Genomic DNA, 26,654 nt, shown 5'->3' on the forward strand with positions numbered 1-26,654 from the left:
GCGTACAGCACCATGCGACAGACATTGAACGTTCATAACAAACTCATCAACATCTTTCAATCTTCAACCGATCCATTCATGATCACCGATCGGTGTAGGAAGTTGTTGCGTTTGTTGGCAGACGACGGATGTCGCACGTACTCCTGCATGCGCTCATGTCACCTCCCCCCCCCCCCCCCCCCTCCCCCTCTGGGTGCAATGGACAGTTTGAAAAACATTTCTATTTTCGCGTTGCACCGTCGCACTCATCAACGGCACGCGTTCCTGATGGCAGCGTCGTGGAACACAACATCAACCACTGCCCGTTGCCATAATCGGGAAGAGAGGTTTCGACACTGCGTCTTGTTTTTTTTTTCGACTCGCACCTGTTGCAAACAACGCGCTACCCTTCAATATTCGGTCAAACGCTACGTCACACCACGGTGGAAAACGGCATGAGATGAAATTTCCACCTCCCAACTTCATCCCAACCTCGTCGAAACGGTCGCCATAAACAAAAAAACGACCACAGTTTGCGTTTGAAAATAGATTCTCCAACCCAAGCGAAGCGTAGCCCGGGGTTTCGTTGAGGCGCCATGGAATTCCTTGTGCATGAATCGGCAACACCCGGCAAATGATGCACACACGTCCATATTTGGTGATGTGACGCTCGGTACGATGTTTTGGAGTTCTCTTTCTACGCCTGTTTTTCCCCCAAAGCGATATCTTTGAACGGTGAACTGATAAGGAAAAGCTGGCAATGCGTTTGCCCACTTCTAGGTAAGTGTTATCTTTTATCTTGCGCTTCACCAAATTCTATCAAATCTCATCCAGGGAAAAAAATGCAAAAAGTATCGATACGAGTGTTGGGAAACTGTTTCAGTGCTTCCGGTTTTATCGTAGATTGAAAACGATGATTCAAGGGCAACGCTCCCGATGAATAGGCAACGAGAAATTGTTTGTAAACATCGGTTTTTCGGCGTATGCGTAACAGGACCGGTGGCAATATGACCATTAACCCTTATTTTCCCTGGCCGTGGCCACACAGAGAGGATGAAAAATTTTCCCGCCCCACCGACAATGTCCACGACGTCCGTGTGTATCAGGTGATTGGCGACGTACACGACGATGCCTAATCACCTCGCCTGTGTGTTCGATTGCCTACCGATTCAGCCGCGCCGTGTCTTATCTGGATCGAGTCTGTGTGAGAAAACGCGCTACTCACCGGGAGCATCATAAAATGTCCCGCCCGATGACGGATTGTGATTTCACCGCGCGCCGTGCCCAGCTAAAACCGTTGCCCATGGAAAGCGGCGTGACCATATAAGGAAGCAATTTGTAGCAGAGAACTGTACTTCACATGCTTATGCTGGAAGGCATTAGGTTATTCTATGCACGAGGAAGGTTTTCGCTTTCTTTATTCGGTCGCTTAGAGTTTGTCTTTTCTAATTAATATAGAAATGTGTATAAAAATGTAAATAGAAGATATTTTGTACTCTGTACGGTAATTCAACATTCGCCAATAACGAGACAGGTAGATGTCACAGAACCATCAAAGCATCGGAAAGAAATATGAATTACATTAAAGCGGCGAATTAATAGTACCAATCATGCTGACGCAGATATTGTTACCACATTTCGGTGACGGATTTAAAACCTTCCCAACCATTATGCAATCCCTCAGTAAGCGTCACCCGGTAATGATAAGCTGGACGTTTTTTTTTTCGCAACTCTTTATCGTTATCAACGCTTTTAGAGGGTACTCTTTTCCACAGGGCAATTCAACGGACAAATCACGTCAATTGCAAATTTTACGAGTATTTCCGAGTGCGAGAGATGGTGTTGCGTTCTCTAAGCTCTGCAAATAGCCCCAATGCAAACAATCAATTTATCTAAGTTCCTTGTGAGTGTGTGACAATTGTGGTCTGGCTTCAATGCAACTTCGAACATGGCTCTTCAAATGTCACGCATCGGTAGAGGAACGCGTTGCAATTATGGATTGAACGCTGACACTGATAAGTTTCCGCACGGAATGTGTGCAGATTACTTAAGCGCACTACGCATGCACTCACACTTGTTCCGCCATTATCGGCGTAACAGAGCACTGCTTAACTCGGTTTCCAGTAGGAGAATGTAATGCAAGTTGAGTTTCATCCGTTTTTGTTTTCAAACTCATTTTCTTGCACTCCTGCATAAAGGTTCCTGACTTCCAACGAAACGATCGGTGTTGAACTAGTTATCAAAATACTTATTATAGTAGACATGGCCTTAGTAAGATCGTTCAGCTAAAAGGAGGATTTTTCAAACGATGATGTGTAATGGAAACCCGGGCAAAAGGAAAAGCCGAGGCCATCTTACATAAAATATTTTGAATTGCTATTGCTTCTACTGCATATCGTATAATGTAATATTTAAATAAGATAACATGTTAACACCAATTGATCTTGTTGATTAAAAAGGAAGACAGAGATGATTAGTTCGTTAATTATAGTTACCTAGTTTGTGAATTAGTAAATTAGTTGCTGCTTAGATCGTCAAAACATAATTTTATAAATATTCTTAAGATAAAAGTACTTTATTATTACTTGTAGAACAATTAGGCGATTATTGCAGAACTATTTTTTTAGTTTGAAATAATTAATTTAAAATTTAAAAACATTTTTACCAACCTGTATTTGCCATGTTCGTCGACCGTTGTTCGAGAAAATCGATAGTCGACATAGTTATTCGATACACAAACCATTACATGTGGCAAGTCGACTTTGCACCTGACTTCGGTCGTTTAATTGCCATTCCGTTTCCGTTTCCTCAAATTTATAACACTAAAAATTACAGATATTGTTAAAATTTTGACAGATATATGGAAAAACGTTATGGAATTATGTTTAAACTTGCATACCTTAGAGTACTACTAATGCTTTGCTCCCGTTCGGATATCTCCAGTCTGTGTCGAATTTCAAATTGTGGCTACCAAGGAACACCGCGATACATAACTTATACAGTTTTTTTTATTCAACAACTCGAATAAATTCTCTTCATCGAACAGTTCCTCCAGGTATTAAAATAATGCATCTACTTGTCAGCATTTTCCACTATAATCAGTTTACACAACAGAGGCACACACATAGTTACTATGTAGTTTTGATTAATTATCTTTTGCAAACCGCGTTTGTTTTGTTTAACCGTCTAACCATCGTCATCCTCACGCACTCTCAATTGCAACTACTACTTATATACGAAAAGAGCCGAAGTAAACTATATACTGAAACATTTCAAATGCATGCACAATGTGCTCCAATCGAATCGCTCCCCTCGCTCTTTCCATTCATTCTTGCTCCACATCATTGCTTATTGTATAAGGTCACTTGTTGAAACACATTCACGGTTAGCAGTATACATCGTACAACAAAAATACTAAAACTTCTACTCATCAACACCCACATTGGTTAGTCGTAAGACAGATACCAAATAAACAAAAAAGCGACACCCGAAAACGCAGCAGATTTCGTATTCATTCCATAGCGCTAAGCTTGTAGATTTAAAATTAAACAGGTTTTTTCTTAACAAATGCATTGGATGTCGCACAGTATAATGTCACCGACAGGCACCCACAATTACGCTCAAAAGTTTAAAATTCGTTGTATAGTTTCATACTGTTCAGTAGCAGGTATTTTTGCGGTGAGGAACGAGTGCAATTCAGTCAGGGTTGAAACGGACCGGACTGTATTCACCGCAGTGGAATGTACTGAGATCACATGTAATACTAGTATGCAGTTGCCCCCTTTATTTCCTCGGACTTCCATTCAAAGAACACAATATACGAATAGCGTCGCAAAAGCTTTTTGCATGTTCCCAAACAAGCACCCTTGCCTTATTTTGATTCTCAGAGACGTCATAAAAAGCCCTTTTCTTTATTCATTCGCAACTCATCAGTCACTCACTTATCGCGCCTCATATTAAGTACAATGTTTGCTCTCATCTGACGAACTAGCGAAAAACCAGTACAAATATGTAATCTATTAAAACATACACAATGACAGGAATGTGGTGTTTGCCTTTTCTATGCACATATAAAATAAGCACTCCCTAAAATTAATATCGTACCAACTGCTAACTGCATCACCCATCACGGTTCCTAGAGATGATTCGTTACAACTGCGTTGTAATGACCGATTTGCGAATAATCGTTGCCTCCTTGGGTTTGGTCGGACCAGTGACCACATCGGACGATACTAACCATGGCGATATGTCCACTGGCGATGGTTTGTTGTTTTCCTTCATTCGATCCTGTACCATAGAAATGGGAATAAAACGAAGTGGATTTTAGTTACTACTTGCTGATAGTATTGATGACTTACTTTGATGGTTTTTCTATTCCTACTAATGAAGGTGTTTCATAATGTTGCATTAATGAACATGTTGGCAGTGATTGATCTACAACTCTATTCCCATATCCATTCTAAACACTAGTTCAGGCCGTGCTTTAGCGCTACAAACAATTACACATATCGATGTGTATGTGTGTATGTTTACACATCACAATATTTACACGATCAATCACCAGTGTTAGTAATAAATTACTTACCCATTTGCTTGCTACTCATACTGTTCGGCACTCTTCGCAGTGATTAGTAAATAATAACCTCTCTACAATAGTACAACCCCGTAGCACAAAAATTCAACACAAACCTTTAAAGTTGCGGTACTTGCAGTTGCACTGGACAAGACAGTGGACGTGGTTGTTGCCACACCATTGCTATCAATCACATCTCGCTCTAAAGTCGATTTTGTTGTTGATGCAGCTGAAACGACCGGTCCTTGGCGTATTTCGCCATTGCTCGTCGATGTTCCATAAGGCGTATGATGTATCGTTACATTTTTTGTTTCGCCAACTAGCAGTTCGGATTCCGATTCCATCTTGAAAGGATTACTATTCTTAAACTCGCTTACAAGGGCGGATGTTATCTTTTCTCCTCCGGTATCCGACGTCGTATCGGCCAGCGGATTCTGCTCGTCCTCTACCTGCCCAGCAGCAGGTGGAGGGGAAGAGGATGCGCCGGAAAGGTTATGGAACGGGTTGGTCGATTTAGTGTGCACCGGTGACGAAGGATTAGACATATTCAAGAACGGATTGTTCGCATTGTTGCGCAGCGGAGTGAGCAACGTTTTGTCGAGATCCGATTCAGGTGCTGCTGCTGTTGCTGCAACGGTGCCGCCGTTCGTATCGACTGTAACCAATGAACCACTCAAAGGGGACGATGTAGGCGAATTGGTAGGTACACTGATTTTCTCCACAACGCCACCCTTCTGTTCGGAGAAGTGCGTGACTGTAACGGTATCAGTTGTGAGAGATGGTGCGGGTAGAGCCGCAATACCGTTGGTAAACGGTAGCGTAGGTGATTCGACCGTGCTCATCTGGCCTGCTCCACCGCCGGAAGTGGTGGAAACGGTCGTTATCGGTGGTCCCGGCAGGAAGCAGCTACTGCTGGCCGGACCTCCAGTTGGCGTTGTGGCCGTACGAGTGGATGCGCTCGGTGAGGCAATCATGGTCGTAATCGTAGTATGGCTACTACCACTCGTAGGTATAGTCGTCGTACCGGTTAGATTTAATGTTAGCTTGTCGCCACCCTGTATTATCGCAAGTGCCACCAGGTTTTTAGGTGCAGATATTTTGGTACAATGTTTACCAGAAATTTATCATTCATTATTTTTACAAACATAACCGGACGGAACAGTTGAATGGTTTAAAACAAGGGACACGCACACACGCACGCAATACATAAAACCGCAAAACAATAACACATTTTACAATAGAGCCATAACGGAACGGTATGGGGTTAGGAAGGTTTTATGCATTACGGGAATTTTGTAATGGAAAGAAGAAAAGAAAAACGGAAAAAATAAAAGGACATGACAAATTATTTTAAAATAATGAAAAAAAAACACGAGCACACATATCATACATATAGCAGAAAGTGTAGAGACGAATGCAGCCGGGAGGCCAAAGTCTCTATAATTCAAATAATAATAATATAGCAGAAAGTAGCATCGTACGAAACTGTAATTACAAGCCTGACACGAGATCCGAAATTGGAACAAAATTTTGTTTTTTTTTTAATAATATTTATCAAATAAACTTTGTAGAAAGTCTATTATTTAAATTATTCAAGACAAATTGATTGATTTCAAGAACGAAATATTAACACACATGTGCGTGATATAAAACATTGTTCCTTCTCATATCCGTTCAGGCTGCAAGCATACGTTAGCACGATACGACCATATTGGCAACACAAGTACAGGATAAGCAAACGCTCTAGCAAGACAAAATGTAGATCACAATAAAACGACATTGCACAAAATGCATGAGAACGGACACATTAACGTTATGCTTAAACTTAAGTGCTCCGATGATATTTCGACTGGCAAGAACTGTATGTGATGCGTGGATATGTCGGTGTAATGATACATTTTCGGTTCGAGTTGGTATGATTATTTGTGGTGCAAACATTGCATTAATGATCCTGTTTTATATTGCGTTCGTGCTTCGAAAGATGTGTGTGTGTGTTGTGTACATGTGGTGCAAGTTTGTGACTGTATTCGGCGCGGTTCGCATAAAGCTATACATACCACCGATACGAATGTTGCCGCATTCAGAGACTCCGGACCGTCGTGTAGTGGCTGGCTCGGCACGTATAGTTGATGATTAGTAAGCTTCGGATGCAATTCTTCCTCAACGCGTGCTGCAATGGGTAAGCGAGTGCTGTTAGTAGTGCATGTGTGCTTACTTGAGGGAGGCAAACAAGCAAACGCTCTCCTATTCCCGAACGAAAAAGGATTTTCATTGCTCGCAAACGTACCTTTCAAAATATTGCACTTGATTTGACCGGGCGGCAATGGTACGCCACCACCGGCAGCAGCCGCCGCACTGTTCGACAGTTTGATCTGATTGTTCGGCTTTTCCGCGTGCGGTGACGTGGCCAGCTTCTTTAGCGTATCGTTGTTAGTCTCTAGTTCGGAAGTCTTGTTGATTGTGATCTTAAAGCTACTAGCATCGTTTAGCTCCACTCCATGCAACGAGGGCGATGGATCCTTGGCGATCGTTTTCAGCAGTGTATCTATTTGACTATCCCGATCGGAGGATGCCGTAGTGTGAATGCTAAACCCGGAGCTTATCGATGCCTTGCCGAACGAACCACCGTGATGGTTAGCACCGGCAAACCGGCCAAACGTGCTCATTTCATGCTCGACCGTGGGCAGTTTTCCCGATTCATCATATCTGCTGCTGGCGGACATGTGCGAAAGACCCGCCTTACCAAAGGAACCGAGCTTGCTACCATAAGCCACATCTTCACTCGACGAGATAGACTTGTTCGAACTCAGCGAGGGCAGATTGCCATTCATCAGCCCAACCGACAACAGGCCTGCACCTCCTGCGTTGGTCGCCGCTAGCAAGCCACCACCGCCGAGTGCAATGTCCGAGGTACTGCTACCCGACCCAGGCATATGGTTGTGTATCACCGTGTTCGCGGATGGGGTCGATGTGCCGGAGGTGGAATGCTGGCCCTCATCGGCCGAAGAACAGCTGGCGGTGGTGGCGATGTTGACCGAATGTGCGGCAGGCTGTTGCTGCTGGTGCAGCAGATCTGCGGTGGACGATGATGGCGGTGCTTGCTGCTTTTGGCGCTCACGGAGCACGTGCGACTGACGGCGGGCGAAGCGTTGCGAGGGCCGCCTCTCAAACTGCACCGTCCGCCGGGCACGGTTTTGCTGCGTGGTCTGAAACTCCGTCTTGCCCGAGTACCGGAACCGTGATCCCATTCGAAAAAAGTTCTGCCGCGCGGACGGACCCTTTACCGGTGCCCGTAACCGGAAGAACGCATGATGCTCGACCGCACACTTCCACAGATGCTTGCAGGCTTTCTCGTTGTGCAGCCGAAACACGAACGTGTGCTCCTGCTCTCGTCCATGATCGTCATCTTCCACAACCACCAGCGTGAGCTTTTTCTTCTTGAAGTCTAGCTTTCCAATTTTTGGCCAAAAGAATAGACCGATCTTCTGAATGCCCTCGAACACGAGGATTCCGGTCGGCGTTAAACCGAGATGATACTCGCAACCGTCTTTACCCTGTTGTGTGTGACCATACAAAAAAAAAAACAAAGAATTAACACCCTTCTTTTTATCACGTTTGCCCGTATGGGAGTTGCTTACCAAAACGGTATGCATATCGACACCGTACATATCCAACCATTTGACTTTGTTAAGGAAACTCGTTTCCGCCTGGGCGGGCGTTAGACCGCGGCATTTCTTGTACTCCTCCAGTATCATGATCTCTAGCTCCTCGGTTTGATTCGGCACAAACCGAAACTCGGACACGGTGGCCGCCGAATGTACGGTCTCCTCGAAATCGCCCAGTTCCGCTGTAAACGATACCGATTGTGTTAACGTCACACGCATAAACGAGAATCCAAAAGCATACAATCAATACGTACATTGTAAAGCCAAGGCGGCCAGCTCGGATGCCTGCGGATCGGGACATTCTAATCTGCCGTCAAGCAAATCCTGCTTCAGTTGCAGGAAAAACTGATAGCGCGTAAGCTCTTCGCGCAATGTGTTCGGTTCCGATGAGTAGAATTTAACCTTCAAGCGTAATGTGTATGGGGGACCAACTGAAACATGAAACCAGAAAAGCAAATGTAAATTAGTAATATTCGTCCCAAACAGATACACCGAAGAGTTTACTCACTTTTCACCTGCTTCTTTATCGCCTTGGTCGGATCCAACCAGTGCTTCACGTTGTTCGCATCGGTAAACTGTAATCCGAAGTAATCTTTCTCGATCAGATCGAGAGAATAGAAAACCTGCTCGTACAGATCGCTGGCCATCGCCTTTTTCTGCAAGTACAATTAAAGCAACAACAAAAAAAAATTAGTTAAAGAGTGCACGGAAACACATTTGCTCCATTAGGCGGCCGTTGATTTCGGCGGGCGAGAAAAGTTGCAAGTGCAATTAAACTTTCCCCCCCAACAGAAACGCTTGTCCGTTTGTCCGTACCAAATCATACAAAATTACACCTCAGTTCGCCGCGCTGCTGCTGCCTTCCATCGGTTGAAAATCCTGATTTCTTTTCACCTGCCAGGTCGTATTATTTTAATTACTCCTGTGGATGTGGATCACACCAAACGGTCGCAGAAACTTTCTTCCGACACGAAATTATCGACAGCGGGTATGGAAAATGTATCGATCGGCACACAAAAGCACGTACTGGTGTACAAACAGTTACATTATGCAACCCAAGACCAGCATGTACCAGTCGTAAAAATCAAAGCCCTTGCAAATTTGTATGGGAAAAAAAGAAAAAGAAATGCTCAGCTTACGATGTAGTTTGTCCTCGTTTCCAACATGGTACACGTGTGTGTGAAAGGTATGTACTGGAAGGGGGGGGCGTAATGCTAACAAAGTAAAAGATGCCCGTAAACGTCACCACCACGCAGTAGGGTTTCTTCATATCATATCAAGTGACATATCCGCTTAGAGCATTCGATTCGAGTATTCGCATACCGATACCTTCAGAAATAACATCAGATCCCTGACGCAGTAACGCTAACATATTTAGGAACTGACGAGCTTTGGGAACTATTTTATTTTTCTTCTACTATTAATCCCAGGAATTTATCTTTATTCCATCTATTTGCACGTTATTACCCAAAGAAACGATCATGAAATACCGTCTGCATGCATCGCAAATATGTGTTACACTGTGGCTAATTGCATATCTTCATAAGACTGCCGCTGTATCGCCATTGACTGATGATCACGTACGATGATGTCTGAGAAATGCATCTTCCGTCCCGTGGCGATCTGGTTCCCTTCGCATAGCGTTCCCTTTTACGCTTCTCACCGACCGACCAAAGCCAGGTAGGTAGGTAAATGGTGCAACAATGAAGGTCAAACACTGGGGCTACTGCCGTGCGAAAGCGATAGTTTCTAAAGAGAAGTTGCCCAATTTTCCAACAAGCACATACGCTTCGAATTGGTCGGCTATTAAGTACCGGGCGGATCCCAGCCCAAACCCTAATGGATCGCACACAACACAACTTAACAAAATGCTGCATTTGCTGCTAGATAATCGCACTCTTCCTGTAAGCACGAACGGCGAACGGCAGGGAAAACCGACCACACCGATTCCCTTTTGCGCATCCCTCATCCCCCAAAAGGGAACGTTAATCGATGGCGCAGCATTACGCTCTTTGGAGCTGATTGGTGCCTTACGTTGTTGCTTCCATTTTCTACAACAACACCAATGCAGGGGTGAAACCAGGGGTAAAAAGCTATACAAGGGCTTCTTTTTCCGGTCATCGAAAGTGAGCCGTACGTTTGCCGGGGGTAAAAGGTGCCGGGAAACGGGTTCCCAACAAAACGCTTTCGTTTGTTCCAGTTTTCCGGACGATTCCGGACAAGGTTTGTTGTCGCTCTTTGTCTGTAGTCACTCTTGATTCTTGTAAGGCAGGTAATTCTTGGTACTTTTTGAAAAAGTAGTTGCAGTAGTTCGGCTTTACACCACTTAAGTTACAATGTACAAATAGCCATTTATCCACCAAGAGCGGTCAACTACTATTTTGTGAAAGACGATGTGCTTGAATAAGTTTCCAAATATCTTGGAGATTTAATATATGGAATCATAAACACAATGGACATAGAGGAGATAGGGTATAAAAACTGTCGATGTTTTAATTATCTATGTTTTTACGTTCTAGTATACTTGGGGCATCATTAGTTCCACAGAACAAGCCTTTAAAAAGAGAAACTTGACAGTTTCCGTGACTATTCACTGATCACTTTAACCTGAGGACGTCTGCAAGCACTTAAAAAATCTATTTGGTACTACCTAGCAAACGCCGTTAACATCCAAGGGAAACAAAAGTATCTCAAGATTACTTTCTTGAGGATCGGCTTGACGGACAATTCTGCGTTTTATTAGCACAATTATTGTCCATATAGTGCACTGTAATTGCGATTCTTTAGACACAACTGTAGCCAAATATGAAGTTCACGATGTAGGCTTAGCTTTTTATTGGCTTTGATCTTTGTGTATATACAGTCCAACTGGAGACCCTTTATCGTTGAAGTTGGTACAATCCCAAACAAATATTGCATTATTCCACACTATTAGTCACATCCTAGACCCTTGAAAGTATCAATATAAATGTAGCGCGTTGATGTCACACGGTCACGGGATGGTTTGCGTATCGTTTCCCAATTTTTCGCCAATGGTCAATGTCAATGTCGCAGTCCACGGAGCTACCTTTCGTTCCGCACCTTTTAGGTCGTACCCCAAAACAAAAAAAAAAAAAAACAATGCATTTCTCATCTGTCAACCGTACACGATCGACCCCTCCATTGTTCTGCATCGCTGCAGTGATCGCGTCGTTCATGAGTCATTGCGCGTGGCACAGTTATCAATAAACGCAAAACCCAACGCCACGCCAGCGACAAAAGGGGGCGTAAAACATTTCGCCGCTCTTACCCCCGCATGCGTGGCGGCCCAGCACATTCCAGCCATTGCTCAGCGCAGACAGCGCACACGTCCATCAGCAAACCGATGCAGGTTCATCATATCGGCAACAGCTACCGCAATAATAGCAAAACAAGGGAAGGGGATATGATGGTCGTAAAACCGCGTGACACCGTATCGGAAATCCAAGTCTGACACTAACCCCAACGAACGGCGACCCGAACGCTGACGTCACGCGGTATGTATTTATAGCCCTTAACCAGCGGGCTGGCGAACAATAAAGTCGCCTGTGTGCACCCGGCATTACAAAAGCTGAGCAAAAAACTAACCGCTGAGGTAATCGGTTTTCGGGGCCAACAGCCAGCCGGGCACGGAGCAATGCAGCAAATGCAACCGGTGGCCGTGCGATGTTCCTCCAGTGAGCAATAAATAATAATAAAATCCGGACCACAAAGCATCGGTTAAATAACTTGCTCGTTTGTTGCTTATTAATCGCTTCAGACGATTAAACGACAAGCAACAAAAGTTCTAACCGTGCCTAGTTGAAAAAACATAGTTGGCTGTGTATTACAAACTAAACGCTTTCTACGTGCGGTGAATTGACGTGGATTTTTGTACACCTTTTATTTAGCAATATTTCGAATCGTCGCAGTCGTATCTTCCAGCTGGTGATAGTTACGTAATTGTAAGTTTTTTATTGAAGAACTGTAAATAAAATAAACAATCGTGAAACAATCACCAGTGTCAAACTAAATTTGAACACTCGGACGGGTTGAATTGAACAATCATGCCAAATGTACACGGCCAACTCGGGCCCAACGCAAACTGGTGCTAATTACAAACGAGTTCCACCGTTCCGCGTGCGACTCACCAACCGACCGCCTCTATTATCGGCGTTCGGCAATCAAAAATTAAGTTTTATTTTATGGCACCGCCGTAAGTCACAGCGCACCGAAGTGTGTGTAACGAAGCGGAGATAAAAATCAAAGCAAAAACGCAGCAGTATAAACACAAATAGCGCACCGCTCGACAATCAGGGCGCAGAGCAAGAGCACTGCTGCAGTGCCCACACTATTTACTGTCAACAACAATGATAATGTTTGTGTGGTTTGTTTATGTAACTAACGCCGCGATACCCGGTCGTCTCGCCGAAAGAACCGGCCGATTAAAGCAATGGAAACCCTGAACGATAATTACCTTTTCGTCTGCAATTCTTGAACTGTGAAAGGAAAGGGAAGTATATTACATCAAATGGCACACAGACGAAGGAATCTATGATCTTTTCGTCAAAGTTTGATCATAAACAATGCGTCCGTGTGCAACGGTAAAGTTTGGGTAATAAAATGTAATAAACGACCCAATTACATGGTGAAGTTTATTGACCCAATTTTGACGAGTATGATTTTTTTTGCGGTACGGAACATATGGTTCAAATTAAAAAAAATAAAATGAACATTCAAACAGTCCCCAATATGTGTGACATCCGATATACGCAGATATGAAAATATTAAAATTTTACAGCCAAATGAACAGATTAATAACTCCAAACCAAATTTTATAATACACATATTTTATTATGTAACCGAGTATGCCCGGGATAAGGCAATTCGCAAGGAGGAAATGCCTTGTAAAATATTTAACACCATGTTGATAATACGGCAAATGCCGTCATTATGGAGTAAATAAAGAAAAAATAAATATTTTATTGTGTAATTTTATGTCCAGATAAGGCCTCGGCCTGATTCGGTCTAGGTCTAATTCTTTCCAAAAACTTTTTAAAATTGTTCGAATAATGTATTCAAACTTTCATCCGAAATATTTAATGGATTATGAGTTTATAAGTGACGCCCACTTAATACCTATCCTGTATAAATTATATTGCTTCCAGATTCCTAAATTCAAGATACGTGAGCCTCCACGGTCCTCTATAATAGTGTATCTCAAGCATTAGCTTTACAGGTTGCTATAAATGTGCTATAAGTCGTCGCTTTAGTGTGCGTTTTTGTGTGAGTGTCTAAATAAACTAACCTACTCCCTCTCAACTTAACTTATCAACTCGTGTGACACAGTTCATACCGTGGTCCCATAAGGTGTCTTCGACTCACCTGGGATAGTCACCCCAGGCACACAGCAACATCGAGAACATGCTGGAACGCCACACCATCCTCCACACCGGCACAACAGACGAAGCCAGCGAAAACTGTGTTGGTTTGTGTTCATGGTAATGCTTCGCCCGCGTACTGGTGTCTACGGACGTACACGCCAACAAGTAATGGGCCCGTTGCTGCTGCACACACGCCATCGCACCGGTAAAGGGGTTATGTGATTTGTGCAGCAGCGCTTTTGCCCTGCTTTACAGACGCAGACTCCCAAACCGCGGGCCCCAACAGATCTTTGTTGTTACCGTTGGCGCGGTTGCCGTCGCACGATTAATGCAGTGCGCGTCGCCAAACAACACAACGACCGCGCCACTCCACTTGGATCGGGTTGTGCACAGAAAGGTTTCCCAGCACGACGGCTCCGTCGCCTACAAGACGGACCCCGGCGCGAGATACGGCTGACCGAACCAAATAGAGCACGCGCAACAAAACATGCGTTTTTTTTTTGCGATCGAACTTTGTCCGAGCGAAGCCAAACGTCACGATCGTTCGATGCGACGTGGAGGCGCGTTCACTCTTCACTTATTGATGAACTAACGCTTTTACTACCAGCCACTGACAGCCAGATTGCAGACGAGTTAGCGACCTGGCAAACAATTACAATTACATCCATTAATCGCTTTATTGGGAACGTTTAAATGGTCAAACTTGGGGATCAACTTGCAATGGTGGGCAGCGCACAATCTTTTGCTGATTGGCCCCACAGCCATGCAATTGGCTTGACACAATATTTTACATTTCCAAAAAATATGTTGTCCGTGTTACTAGCGCCAAAGTGTACCGAGCCGAGAGGTGAAAGAACCCCAGACCCAGTTACATTTTCATCTGGATAAACCACTTTCGAAACTCGTTTTCCAGCCAGCTGACACAGTCCCCCGGATGACATTTGGAAGCAAAAGACGACGACTCCGATTGGTCCGGTGTTGAAGCCGTTACGAACCGTACCCGTACTGAGTAGGGAATCTCAATTGAATATCTCAACACCTGAAGGTAACAGACGGTTAATTGAAAAATGCTTAGAAGAACCCGTTCTCCAAATGCCACAAGATTCGGATGCATGATCAACTGCTTACCGGTGATGACTGTAGGGTGCTTTACCCGCAGGTGAATCATCGTCTGTGCCATAAATTGAAGTTGTTTTCAATGCGCATATATGCTAATCAGTGTGGAATCATCACTCCAGCAGCAACACGAGCACAAGGGTTATTTCGAACAAATGATTCATTTTATTCCTTAGTGCTAAAAACGGCTCCCCCCCCCCCCCCCCCCCCCCCCCCCTCTCGATAGTGATGACTGCATCAAAAACAATCATTCAAATAACGCTGTTACGCGTTACACTGCATTTCGTGCCGCATCGAAATTTTGCATCAATTTAATTTCTTATTTTTCGTCCATCTTGAACAAGCTTTTCATCCTCACACGTGGTACCTCGTTTGGTTTCTTCCAATCGTGTGCGCCGCCACCCCAACGGTGAAAAGTGTTACGGGTTGCAATAAAATAATCATCACCACCGGTCATTAGCTGCAAATAGGATGGCGCCCCGGGCAAGCCGGTCAGAAGATCGCGGACCCCAAAGCAGTCACTTTCTACTTTTGGACGGGGCGAGAGAGAAGCGGAGACAGCAGCAGAAGGTAAAAATGATAATAAACATGTAGCCAACCGAACCAGATCTCATACCGCTCCCGATATTGCAAGTAAAGCCCGCATCGGCCCGAATCATCAAATACCCATCTCGAATGTCGGATGAAGTTTTTACTGCAACACATTCCACCATTGAAGGAGAAGCATTTTGCACACCATCACCACGCCGGGGTCATCAGTTTTTGGATTGGGTGTTACCGCTTTCTTTCCGCACAGTAACGCACGCATACGGACCCCGGGCTTGTGCACCACCGTGCGCAACAAATTATTTTACATTTTCCCCCAAATTATTCCACGATGCCGCGATGATGCTGCACCGGTATCGTCATGCTGGAGGGAGCCTCTGGCCGAGAGTGACCTTCCGTATCTAGTGCTTTACACGACGATAGAGATGGCAACAGGCCAATCTCGAAACATGAACGAGGCGCCGTCATCTTCGGTGAGCTATTGCCTAAATTTTTTTTTAAAAAAAAGGTAACAAATCTCACATTTAATTTCCACGTGCACGTCCCCGGGTATTGGAACAATCGCCGGCTAGCGGCAATAATGGGTGGGAATACAGGCAGTGAAGGAATGTTTTGCAACCGCCGTATACACCATAAACCCGTGCACACGAATTATCCGCCCGAATGCGCACCGTGTGTAAATGGATGGATGGACCACCGTGGCCCTCGCCGTGGTTTGTTTCTGTTTGCTGTTCGTAAACAAGTGCTAAGAGGTTATGTTTTCAGACCGGATGCATTTAATGTATGGGGACCGCGCGTTGACGTAAAAATTTATAGATACGCAATAATTCATGCACAGTTACGCGGTGTTGATTAACCGTAACTTATGGATTTATGGCAGAATTACAAAATCCTTTTTACGAATTTCGAAAAAAATCAATTGTATATATGGAAGTTCGTTCACCTAAGGTTCTTGATTCGGGGGATCTATCATACCATACAAGTTAGATAGCTTGCTACCTACTTCGAACGACGAAAATCCATGCGACACCCAATCAGCACATCCTTCTCACTCTACCTTACTAAGAAAAACGAGAAAGCATGCTGATTTGACAGTTGGGCGTCGAATGGACTTTCGTCGTTCGAAGCAGGTACAGACAGTGCCCGAGATACGCGGTTCCTCTTTTAGTTTATGCCAAAGGATTTGTTTGGTTCTGATAGAAACTTTTGATCTGCTTTGATAAACATCATGAAAAATAAAACTATTTTCACACTAATATCATAATAAATTACTTCCAGAACTAACCTAGTACAAAAAAAGATTTGTTTTGACATTCCTCCAACAGATTTTTTCTCCAGTCAAATGATTGAAATATCCATTGGGAAAATAATCAATTTCATCAGGAGGAGAACAATCAAAGCATACATTCCGAGTCTAAATTGGTTTACCAGTTTGTATGGCAAGAAAAGGACAAGCCAAACTTCAAAACGCGTACGGAAAACTAGAATTAAGCTATAATAGACGCCAACTATGATTATTTCTCTTGGATGAATAGATGATCCCTGCAGCAAATTTCTTTCTTCTCGCACAATTCCCTGTGCTCTATTTCGAAAGATTTGGACGCCAACATTTGACCATAAAATATCCTTCGTAATTAATGCAATCGTTGCAATACGTTCCGTATTCATAACCACTCATTTCTCGGCGAACTCATTTTCTGCACTGCCTGGAGTTGAAAGAAAGCCCGCCCGTGGTCGGGCACATACACACATCCCTCATACAACCATCTCTTACCGGACGGGAAAATCCATTTTCCAAATTCAAACAACCTTACAGCCAAAAAACAAAACGTGATCCATCGCTGTAGTTAGCATAAGCGACGATACGAACCCACGCACGCTTCCGCTTCGCACCGTATACCTGTGGTACGGTGTAAGATGACTTTCTACTTATGGAAATAATTACTGCTTTCGTTCGGGGAGCAGATTTGAAATTTTCCGCTTCCAAAAAAATCCCCCAGGCCCCCCTACTCCTCCCTCCTCCTTTGGCATATTCGTAGCAAGCAAGCGAAAGGTTAGACATTAGGTCGATCGCACCGCAAAGCCATGACCGTTCGCCACCCAGTGATGCACCAGTGCAAAACCCCCAAACTTCCGAGAGATCTACAATCTACGTGACTCTCTTCCGGTCAGCTGCACGTGGATGGTAATAGCGGTAGCCGCTGTTTTGTTTTCACCACACTACTACTGTACTTGTGCTGCGGGTTGTTTTACTCAAAAAAAAACAGAAACAATCGCAAGACGAATGGAAAATACACTGTGTTACACATCTCTTCTCCGTTTGGCTGGGAGTTGGCAAGGCAGTGGAAACATCTTCCAAAACAAAAAAGTTAATGAAATTGCTTTTTGGCACTTTTCGCAACAGATACCATTGTTATCAGCTGCATTTCGACCGGCCAAAACCGGCGAACAAAACGCAACCTCTCTCCGTTGCCAAACGGACACCACCCCACGACAAGTTGTCGCTTGCGTCTAAGGGGGGCTCTGCTGCTGTTGCTTGTGTGCTTGGGAGCGTTAATTTTTGTGAAATCGATTTTAATTAAGTTCTTCCACGCCACCGGTTTACTCGCATTCCGCGAACCACACCAAGGAACCTTGGAATGTGCATTGTATGCGAGCCATATTTTCACAGCGTGTCAAAAACCATGCGAACTTATCCGTTGTCAAATCAGCCGGGCTGGTCATTCTCTGCTGGCAGTGGTATGAATGGCGAGTGCCGGCACAACAACAAACCCGATGGTTTGGTTAGATATGGATCGCGTTACGGTACCAAACCGTCAAATTAGTAAACCCGGGGGGTTTTTTTTGTTGGTGTAACTGAATAAAACTACATCGAACAAACAAATGAAATTGAAGATTTACCATGGTTAAAACAAACCGAACCCAAAGAATCATTAAGACCCGTTAGGGCAGTGGACTGGGTCGAAAGGAAAATTGGTTACTTTACACCGCTGATCACTAGAAATCGGTAACTAAAGAAATTACTTTAAAATTGATTTATTAAACTCTTCAAATTGTTACTAATTTCCCTAATTCCAGAGAAACATTGTCATTTTGATGGACATAACATGGAAATTACAGCAATAGCTACTGACCCGTATGATACTATGGAATCATTAGTGTTGCGAACTAACAGAGCGGAGAAAAGGATCCTTCAACCTAAACTAGGATAGAAGAAGTAAATCGTAGGATATAAACGGAATACATGCGAACACGTAGTAACTGTACACCTGAATTTGCATTTAGAAATCGAAAGAAAAGGTAGTAAATGATATTTGATCATACGACCAAAAGCACTGCACTGCTTTACAGGGTTTTTAGATGACAGAACAACGCAAGCGTCTATCACAACAAGCGCAGCACATGACATTTCAACGACCTTAACAAGATGCCATAATTCTAACAGGCATAACTCAATGTAAGCACATTATATCACAATGGCAGCGCAGCTTACCATAACGCCAGTACGACGGTAGAAGTGAAGTAAAATTCGAGAAGTATAAACGTGTCCTAGGATGAATCACAGCCAAACGATAATTGTTAGTAACCTATTTTAAAATGCATAAGATAAATGTATTGATTAATGCAGTAAATATTGCTTCGGTTCAAAACAACCATCGTTTAGTTGTCAAAATCCTTCCCAGAACGCATTTATACTGGTCGGAGCATACTTGGATGATACCGTCGTATGTGAGTATTGTGGTAAGGTGCGCTGCCATTGTGATAGGCACTTGCGTTGTTCTGTCATCTAAGAAACCCTGTATTTAATTGTGTTAAGCACCACAATTAGTATACATTTTAGTTTAACTTTAAACGGGTTGTCAGTGTTTAATTTACAACCGTATAATACAAAATATGATCACGTAGCTTTCATCGGCCTCAAGCGGACTCAGTCATTTCACGTGTTCTTGCCTATTATTCTCCGGCATGTTGGTGGCATTGTATTGTAATTGTATGCTTCTTATTTTTTTATTTTATTTAAAATAATATAATAAAAAAAACAATGTATGTTCGAACTTCGTATGCTATATTCAGCGATCTCTGACAGAAACATTCTTATCGGTGGACATCTTAGAGACCGCACCATTAGAGTTGTTGTTTTCTCCTTAATGTTGTTTTCTGAATAATGTTTTCACCTTAACCTCCAATAAACTTCCTTTCATTGCACGTAGAATATTTTCATCATGTTGGACATAATCAAATGAAATATTCGTGTTTAATACGTTAAGCTCCATTTCCTTCCAGTGGTCTGTACCTTTGCAACGGAGAATCTCAAGAAATTTCTAATTTTATGATAAAATACATACTTCTAAGGTTTTATAAAACACAATCTTGCCAGACTTGCAGAGTACACTTCCCCCTGTGAACGTAAGAAAAATGGAACACGAGATTAAGCTGTTCAAACATTCCCTAACAAAACAAAAGTCCAAAGATCTCGACAGCAACAAGCTGCAGAGCAGTGCTATCGTACCAGAGGCTCGCCGTTATCGCAAACGCAACCATCAAAAAAGCCATATTCAATGCACACCGTGGCGACCGTTTAGCGCTAGATCATTTCTTCTGTCTCGGCATGGAAATGCGGGGGGAGAGAAAAAAAATCTAGAAGTCACCTTGACAAGAATGCGAACGAACGGCCACAAAACGAAGCATTCGAAAGAAAAGGCAAAACGGAAAAGAAGGTAAACGAAACATTCCACAACATTAATAGGAAGGGAGCACAAAACAAACAAACCACCCGCCAGCCAACCAGCCAGCCATAGCGATTGTGCCCCTTATGGGAAATGCTGCAGGTAACTGATCTACGGTAGGAAGTGTACCCACACCGGGTGGGAAAAGGAGAGAAAGAAAAACCTCCACAAGAAGACCTTTTCCCGTACGGTGGGCCAACCGGCGCAAGACGATCGCAGGGTAGGATTGCGCTATACGTGTCTGGATGGTAGAATCCGAAGGAGGGATGAAAATGAGGTTTGAGATTTTAATAAACCAACAACCAACACTGGCAATTAAACTGTTATTATTCTCACCCATCGACGTACACACTGCGCTGCCTGCCCATGCCCTCCCAGCAAATCCAGCCGGTTTTTCGGCCGGAAGATGAACGAATTCACCGAAGGGAAAAGATTGGCTCCGGTAGATGGTGCCGTTGCCCCAGCGGCACCAGTGCGGCCAGGGGGGAGGTGGTAGGGGGGGACAATCCCTTCATGTGAAGATGTATCGCTTACTTCCTTGTAAAACTCCGGACCCCACTCGAAAACCTCCAACTCACTCCAACTGTGGACGGGTTTTCCACCATTTTCTCATTCCCGGGCCCCTACACTAAAGGAGCGCCAGAAGCGTTTGCACACCATGGTAACCCTAACGCACCAACAAACGTTAGACGCTTCGATTGTTGTTTGTGCCGTCAATGGTTGGGTAGTGTGGTGCCGGGGATTTTTCGGCTTCGTAGCCAATCCCGCACGGATGAGAAAATACGAATTTAATCCGAAACCAAAACCGCTCACGGCGGGCCCTTTTGCGTGCGTTCCGTTGCGTTAATGACAGTGTGCCGGAGAGGCTGACGACACGCGTCGACTTTTGTCATCCGCTGTACAGAAAGTTCGGGCAGCCGCGTTTTAAGCAGTGTCGGAAAATTCAAACACGATCAACCACCACAAACCACGCGGTGGTGTGCGCATGGCCTTTTAAGCTATTGTCGCACCGACATGGGAGTGTGGTTGGCTTGGAAAAAGGGCTTCTAACGGGGCATCAATGCCGGGGTTGATCGTGTGATTTGATTGTTTTTTTCTTTCTTTTTTGGGTGAGCGATCCCGGATGGATTGTTTGTCACACGTAATCATGGATGGCAGCGATGAATGTCCCAGCCGGCGCTGGAATAGGAAATGAATGGATTGCGTTTGCTCGAAAGGTTATAATTATGGGGGAGAGATGAAACGGAATCTCACGAGCAACCGGCGCAGAAGAAGCAAGCGGGAAGTGAGCTTACAGCTGATCCCACAGAGTCTTTTGTTTCTCTTCTGCCGCTGGTTGTTTTCCTCTGCTTATATGGACGAGAACAATCGGAGAAATCAACGTGTCATAATACGTGCCAGTAAGGCACGACTTAATAACACGCCCGATGTGGATTCAAGTCTCATGGCTTTACCAGAAGTCCAGAGAATCCAAAAGTATCAAAAATATTGAAGAATATTCAATTCATCAGTAGGTAAGGTTGAACAAAGATCATCAACAATTGTAGAACCGAATAAAACTGGAAAAAACAGTCTTCATAAAATTCCTTGATAGTCGGTGACCCACATAAATGGCTTATCCATAACCACAAAAGAATTCTTCACCAAGTGCAAGCTGCAAACAGGACAAATAAATAAATAAATAAACAAAACACACACCTTTTCACACGAACACCATGCATCTGGCCAAACAAACAAGTCAGACACGACTGTTGCTTTCCCTCTACAAATAACGGCCAGTGTTTCTAATGCCTTGCCATGCTAATCAAATGATATACCGTTCTTCTTCAGCACGCAGAGGGTTTCACGTCGATGCGTGCAATGCGTGTGTTTGCCAGAGTCCAACCGGTGTCTATGGCGCAGCTTGCCCACCAACCCCACAGAACAAAACCGAAAAAGACTTCAACGTCAATGGCGACGAACCCCCGCCACTAAACGACGTCATCCGTGTGGTGTCTTTTTGTCGGATGGGGGAAGCCACGGGAAAGAATTCTCCTACCTGGAGGAATGCGTAATGGTAGAAACTTGCGTCGCCGGTCGGCTAAAGTGGGACAGCAACTGTTCGATCCACTTCGGTACGGTGTGGTTAGCTCATCTCAACTTCTCCAAAGCGACCCAACCAAACCCGCAACACCGTTGCAACACAAAGCAATATTGAACGCAACGCCGATACTACTGGGGGAGAAAAGGCGTTTAAAGCTAATTATTTGGTCAGCTGTAGGGCAACCATTGTCGCAGCTTTGTTACCGTGCAGCACCATGCACAGTGTGTCGTCTTACTTTACCTTCGCCCCAACGGTACGGCAAGCTTATCGAGGCGCACACACCACCCACCGAAGTGGTAGCACCACACCTTGACATTGGCAGATGGTAATAAAATGCATCGACTGCATCGAGTGCATTACTACTGTTTGCGTTCATTTTTTTCTCTTCTTCAACGCCTCATCTCTCCCTCATTGGACAAGCACTTTAATGCACGAGTTAACAACGCGCTGCATATTATCACCAGCCCACCCTTAATGGGTTAGTTACTGTTAGTTCAGTAGCATGGCCTCGTGGCGACAAAGCGGTTTAAAGGACGCTCTTAATGATCCATCGATGGGCTACCACCCGTTTCTATTCCCCACCGGTTTTCCTTCCATTGGCTAACCGCAATCAAGCGGATGATTCGCATGAAAATCCTACGCTGATTATGCACGGGAAGGGAAATGAAGAGGGCTTCTATTAATTCCAACCCAAAACAGAGAGGAAAAAACATGGATAACGTTAATCAACACCACACACACACACACGTTGCAACTTCCGTTAAGCAAGCATGTTTCTGTTCCGTGCGTGCAAACGCGTGTTACAAGGCTGCCAACACCCAGGTTTACATTTTCGTAAAACCTACTCGTTTGAGGTTAAATCAGGCACCCGGACGCCGATGTACGGAGTCGTTAAGGGGCAGACATTACAGCATGGTTCCCATATTGGTACCTTGCATGGAAAATGATCGTAATGATGGCCTAATTTACACCGTTCGAACGGAACACATGCTCACGACACTTGACCGACATTCAAAGAACGTCATTAAGTCGAGAGATACATTGATGTGCATTGTTTTCATGCTTTGATGAGTTAATCGTAACCATGAATATATGCAGATTGAACGATCATTATTATGAGTTCCAAAACATTAAATAAATCTAACAAAAAACCTCCAAGATTGCTTAAAATACACTTCAAACCGAAGAAGCTTATCTTAATCATGGATCTACGCAGCAGTACAAACTTTACAGACAGACCAAGATTTAAAAATTTACAACCAATACTATAAAACAGGGGTCGGCACCCCTTTCACGAATAGGGTCAGATAGTAGAAGCAATACTGAAGCTGCAGGCTAAACACTCCAAACGAGACTTGAGACACATGAAGTAGGTGATAACGTAAAACCTGTTGATTACATTTTCTTATAAATTCATCAAGCATATTGGGCTATGCTAGAGTGCACGCTGGCTATTTTTTGTTTGCTGCAAATTGTTCGCAATGCTTTTTTAAATGTTTTATACTTTTCTCGTATTATTTTCCGCTTTCGTTCTGGACTTCACGCTGAAGTAACCTCAGTAAGCTTTCCGAACGACCAAGAATTAATTGGTTGGGAAAAGATAACCAAATACATTTTGTGGAGGACAAATTTGACCCATTTGATGACGATGATGTTTCACAGATATGTTTTGTTAGTATCGTGGTGGTGAGATCTTGTGATATTGCAAAGCCGTAACAACCGATAAGTATGCATGTAGGCGGATCATATTGTGAGTTTCAAAACAAAGATCAAGGATTGTTCTTCTTGTCACATGTCTTGTACGATCGCACGTGATCGTAGTATTAGTTAAAAATAGCATTATCCTTCAAGATTAGAGAGTCCAGAGAGGTGCCAGACAGAATCAAATTGTCTTGTTCTTGTTCTTGGTGATGGGGCCTACTAGGTCATGCCTGCCATTTCTGGCTTACTACATTTATTTTACCACGTAGCCGGATAGACAGCCCTTGCCGGATGGGATTTTACCAAATACCCCACCGGAACGCCCTCCAGTGCGTTCTATACAATCAAATGAAGATCCTTTAGAACGTATGGCCTTTGTATCCGATGCCTAAACTAATAGAAGTCGTGGAATCCATCAAACAACCTCGAAGAAATGCAGCAAGTCCAGATTCCTGTGAGGTACCATGCAAATACCTCGGCAAAGAAAAAAAATAATATGGATCATCTCCATATGATTACTTGGGTTTATTCTTGTCGCATGTCTTGCTCTATCACACGTAGAGCTGGGACAAATTATGCAGAATTCTGAGTTGCAAACCACTAAATACCTGTTTTGAAATGATCTTCAAGATTACTTACAAATACTCCAGTCTAAAGTAGCTTTTATGCAATCACTAATACATGCAGATGTACAATCAATGCCCAAGGTTTATATATTTACATTGAGATGTAATCAGTAAGTACGTAATATAAACTTCTGCTGAGTTCCAGACTTCCAGAACACCTTTAAAAAATACATCGAGAATTTCCTGAAACAATTCCTGAAACTTAAACCTGCACAAATATCTGATTATCAACAATACATCGCGCCTTCTGTATGCCGTTAACTTCGCCATTCACCTGTTATCGATACTTTCGCAGATGCTCAATCAGGTCTGGGGGCAGGTGTCCAATAGTCGATCAAATGTTCAAAGTCACAATCCCGGAAATAGTTTATCTTCACGCACATTCCGCCGTAATCGATACCAATCGCGCGGGTAGGACACTCTCAGACACCCTTCTTCAAACATCGGAGCTTCCGAGTGTACGTCACTCAAAAAAAAACATCAAATTAATAAACACAAATATTTTACTTTTTCGCTTCCGCTACCTTATTTCTGGGCTGGTAATGACATTGCCGTGTAACGAACGTAGCCACAGCGTTACGATGCCAAACATAACAAATAGCTAACAACAATTGCACCCCTTTCTTATCTTATCGATCGTATTTACCCACCAAAAACAGAGAACCTAACGAAGGAGGTACCAATACTGACGGTCCCTCCGTAGACAATGGCCGGACAAATGTTTGCCATCGTACGCTACCCGTCCATCCCCCCATTTCGGGATTGGTATGTTGGGCCTATATATTCCTGTTACCAAAAAGGTTACTAACACTACCACCGTCGTGACGATCCCGCTTACCGTAAGATCAACCGGAAGGTCCGTGTTGTCCAGCAGTATCACGCGGCACGGGATCAAATTCTTGTTGGTCGGGATGCGCTGGGACTTGATCTGGCTATCGACCGTATCGGCGGCCGCACTGCGCCCCTTACGTCGGCTAAGAAAGCGCAACATCTTGCGGCCGAAGTTTCGATCCCCCGCACCGTTGGTATGATTAATTTCCGCGAATCGCGACGTCTGCCTTTCCTGTTTTGCACCGTGCGTCGCTGTTGTGTGCTACACTTTGACGTTGCTAATGGTGACGACGACGCGCTTTTTGCTGTCTACTAAGGCGACGGCATCAATACTCCTCCAGGGCCCGTTCATTCAAAGCGATTCTTTTCACCGCCAGTCCGGCTTCCGTTATTGGTTTGGATTGGGCACGGGGCAAAAGGTGCTGCTGCTGCCTAAACGTTGTCCAATCGATGTTTTCTTCCGTTTTCTCTCTACTCGCCCGTCACACGTCTTGCCTTATTCCGGTTTCTTTCCACCCTGTCTGCAGGAAGCTTCTTCCAGCAACTTCTGCTTCTGCTGCTGCACACGTCACATACACACACAGTCCACTTTCCGGCAGGCTTTTGGAGGGCTCTCTCACGACACCCCGCACGACCCTTGACACACCACGGGGGCGGGCGGGGGTTGGGAGTCGACTGCTGCACCGAAAAACGCAAGCGTGGGCTATAATAATACCACCTTCGTGGCGTTGTGTTGGTGCCGTTTGCTCCCTCTTTTTCTGCGATATAATTTCGCGTACCTGCATAAAAATTTGCACCCCTTCCGAATTCTTCGCACCGCTAAGAACAAACCTAGCAAAGACACACACACACACACGCCGCGAAAACTGCGAGGGTAACTTCGGGGTTTGGGAACTGGGACCACCCTTTCGACAACTCCACCGCCTCTTTGCGTTCACGAATCCACTTTTGCTTTATTTCTGCTCACGCACACACACACATATATACACACACCTACTTTGGTCACATCAAGAACGGCCACGGGTGACTTCGATGCGCACAGGCAAACAAACCCCTTCGATCGCTCTTTCTTCTGGGCTTCTTCTTGACCAACGCACACACACAGCCAGCGCACTTCGTATGCAAGATGAAAAACACCAGCACGCACACACACACACTGGCAATCTAAGCAGCCAGGTCAAAACTTCTTTACCACCTTCTTTCTCCACCCCGTGCTGGTGGTGAAACCTGCTTTTGCTTGCTACTTTTCGCTTCCCTTTTTTATCCTTCTTGCTCTTGCCCGCTGCCTTTCTCACTCACACTCCGCTGTCCGCTTTCGACGGAGACGCGCGCCGTGGGTTGGCTACTTTAATGCACCTTCACGCTGCCCTTCCTATCGCTTCTTCCGCTCTTCCATTAGCTTTCCCTACACACACAAACGCAGGCA

The 26,654-nt window shown here is 44.3% G+C and overlaps 1 protein-coding gene across 1 annotated transcript; it reads right to left on the reverse strand.

Moving 5' to 3' along the window:
* Nucleotides 1-4,128: 4,128 nt before the first annotated feature.
* LOC128718973 (mucin-19) lies at nucleotides 4,129-25,388 on the reverse strand. The gene is made up of 8 exons (XM_053812591.1): nucleotides 25,236-25,388; nucleotides 8,726-8,873; nucleotides 8,472-8,648; nucleotides 8,191-8,399; nucleotides 6,840-8,106; nucleotides 6,610-6,722; nucleotides 4,669-5,607; nucleotides 4,129-4,266 (listed from the first exon to the last, which is right to left on the reverse strand). The coding sequence occupies exons 1-8, from the start codon at nucleotides 25,386-25,388 to the stop codon at nucleotides 4,129-4,131; spliced, it is 3,144 nt and encodes a 1,047-aa protein (XP_053668566.1).
* Nucleotides 25,389-26,654: the final 1,266 nt, after the last annotated feature.

Source organism: Anopheles marshallii, chromosome 2 (genome assembly GCF_943734725.1).
Source record: "Anopheles marshallii chromosome 2, idAnoMarsDA_429_01, whole genome shotgun sequence".
NCBI lineage: Eukaryota > Metazoa > Arthropoda > Insecta > Diptera > Culicidae > Anopheles > Anopheles marshallii.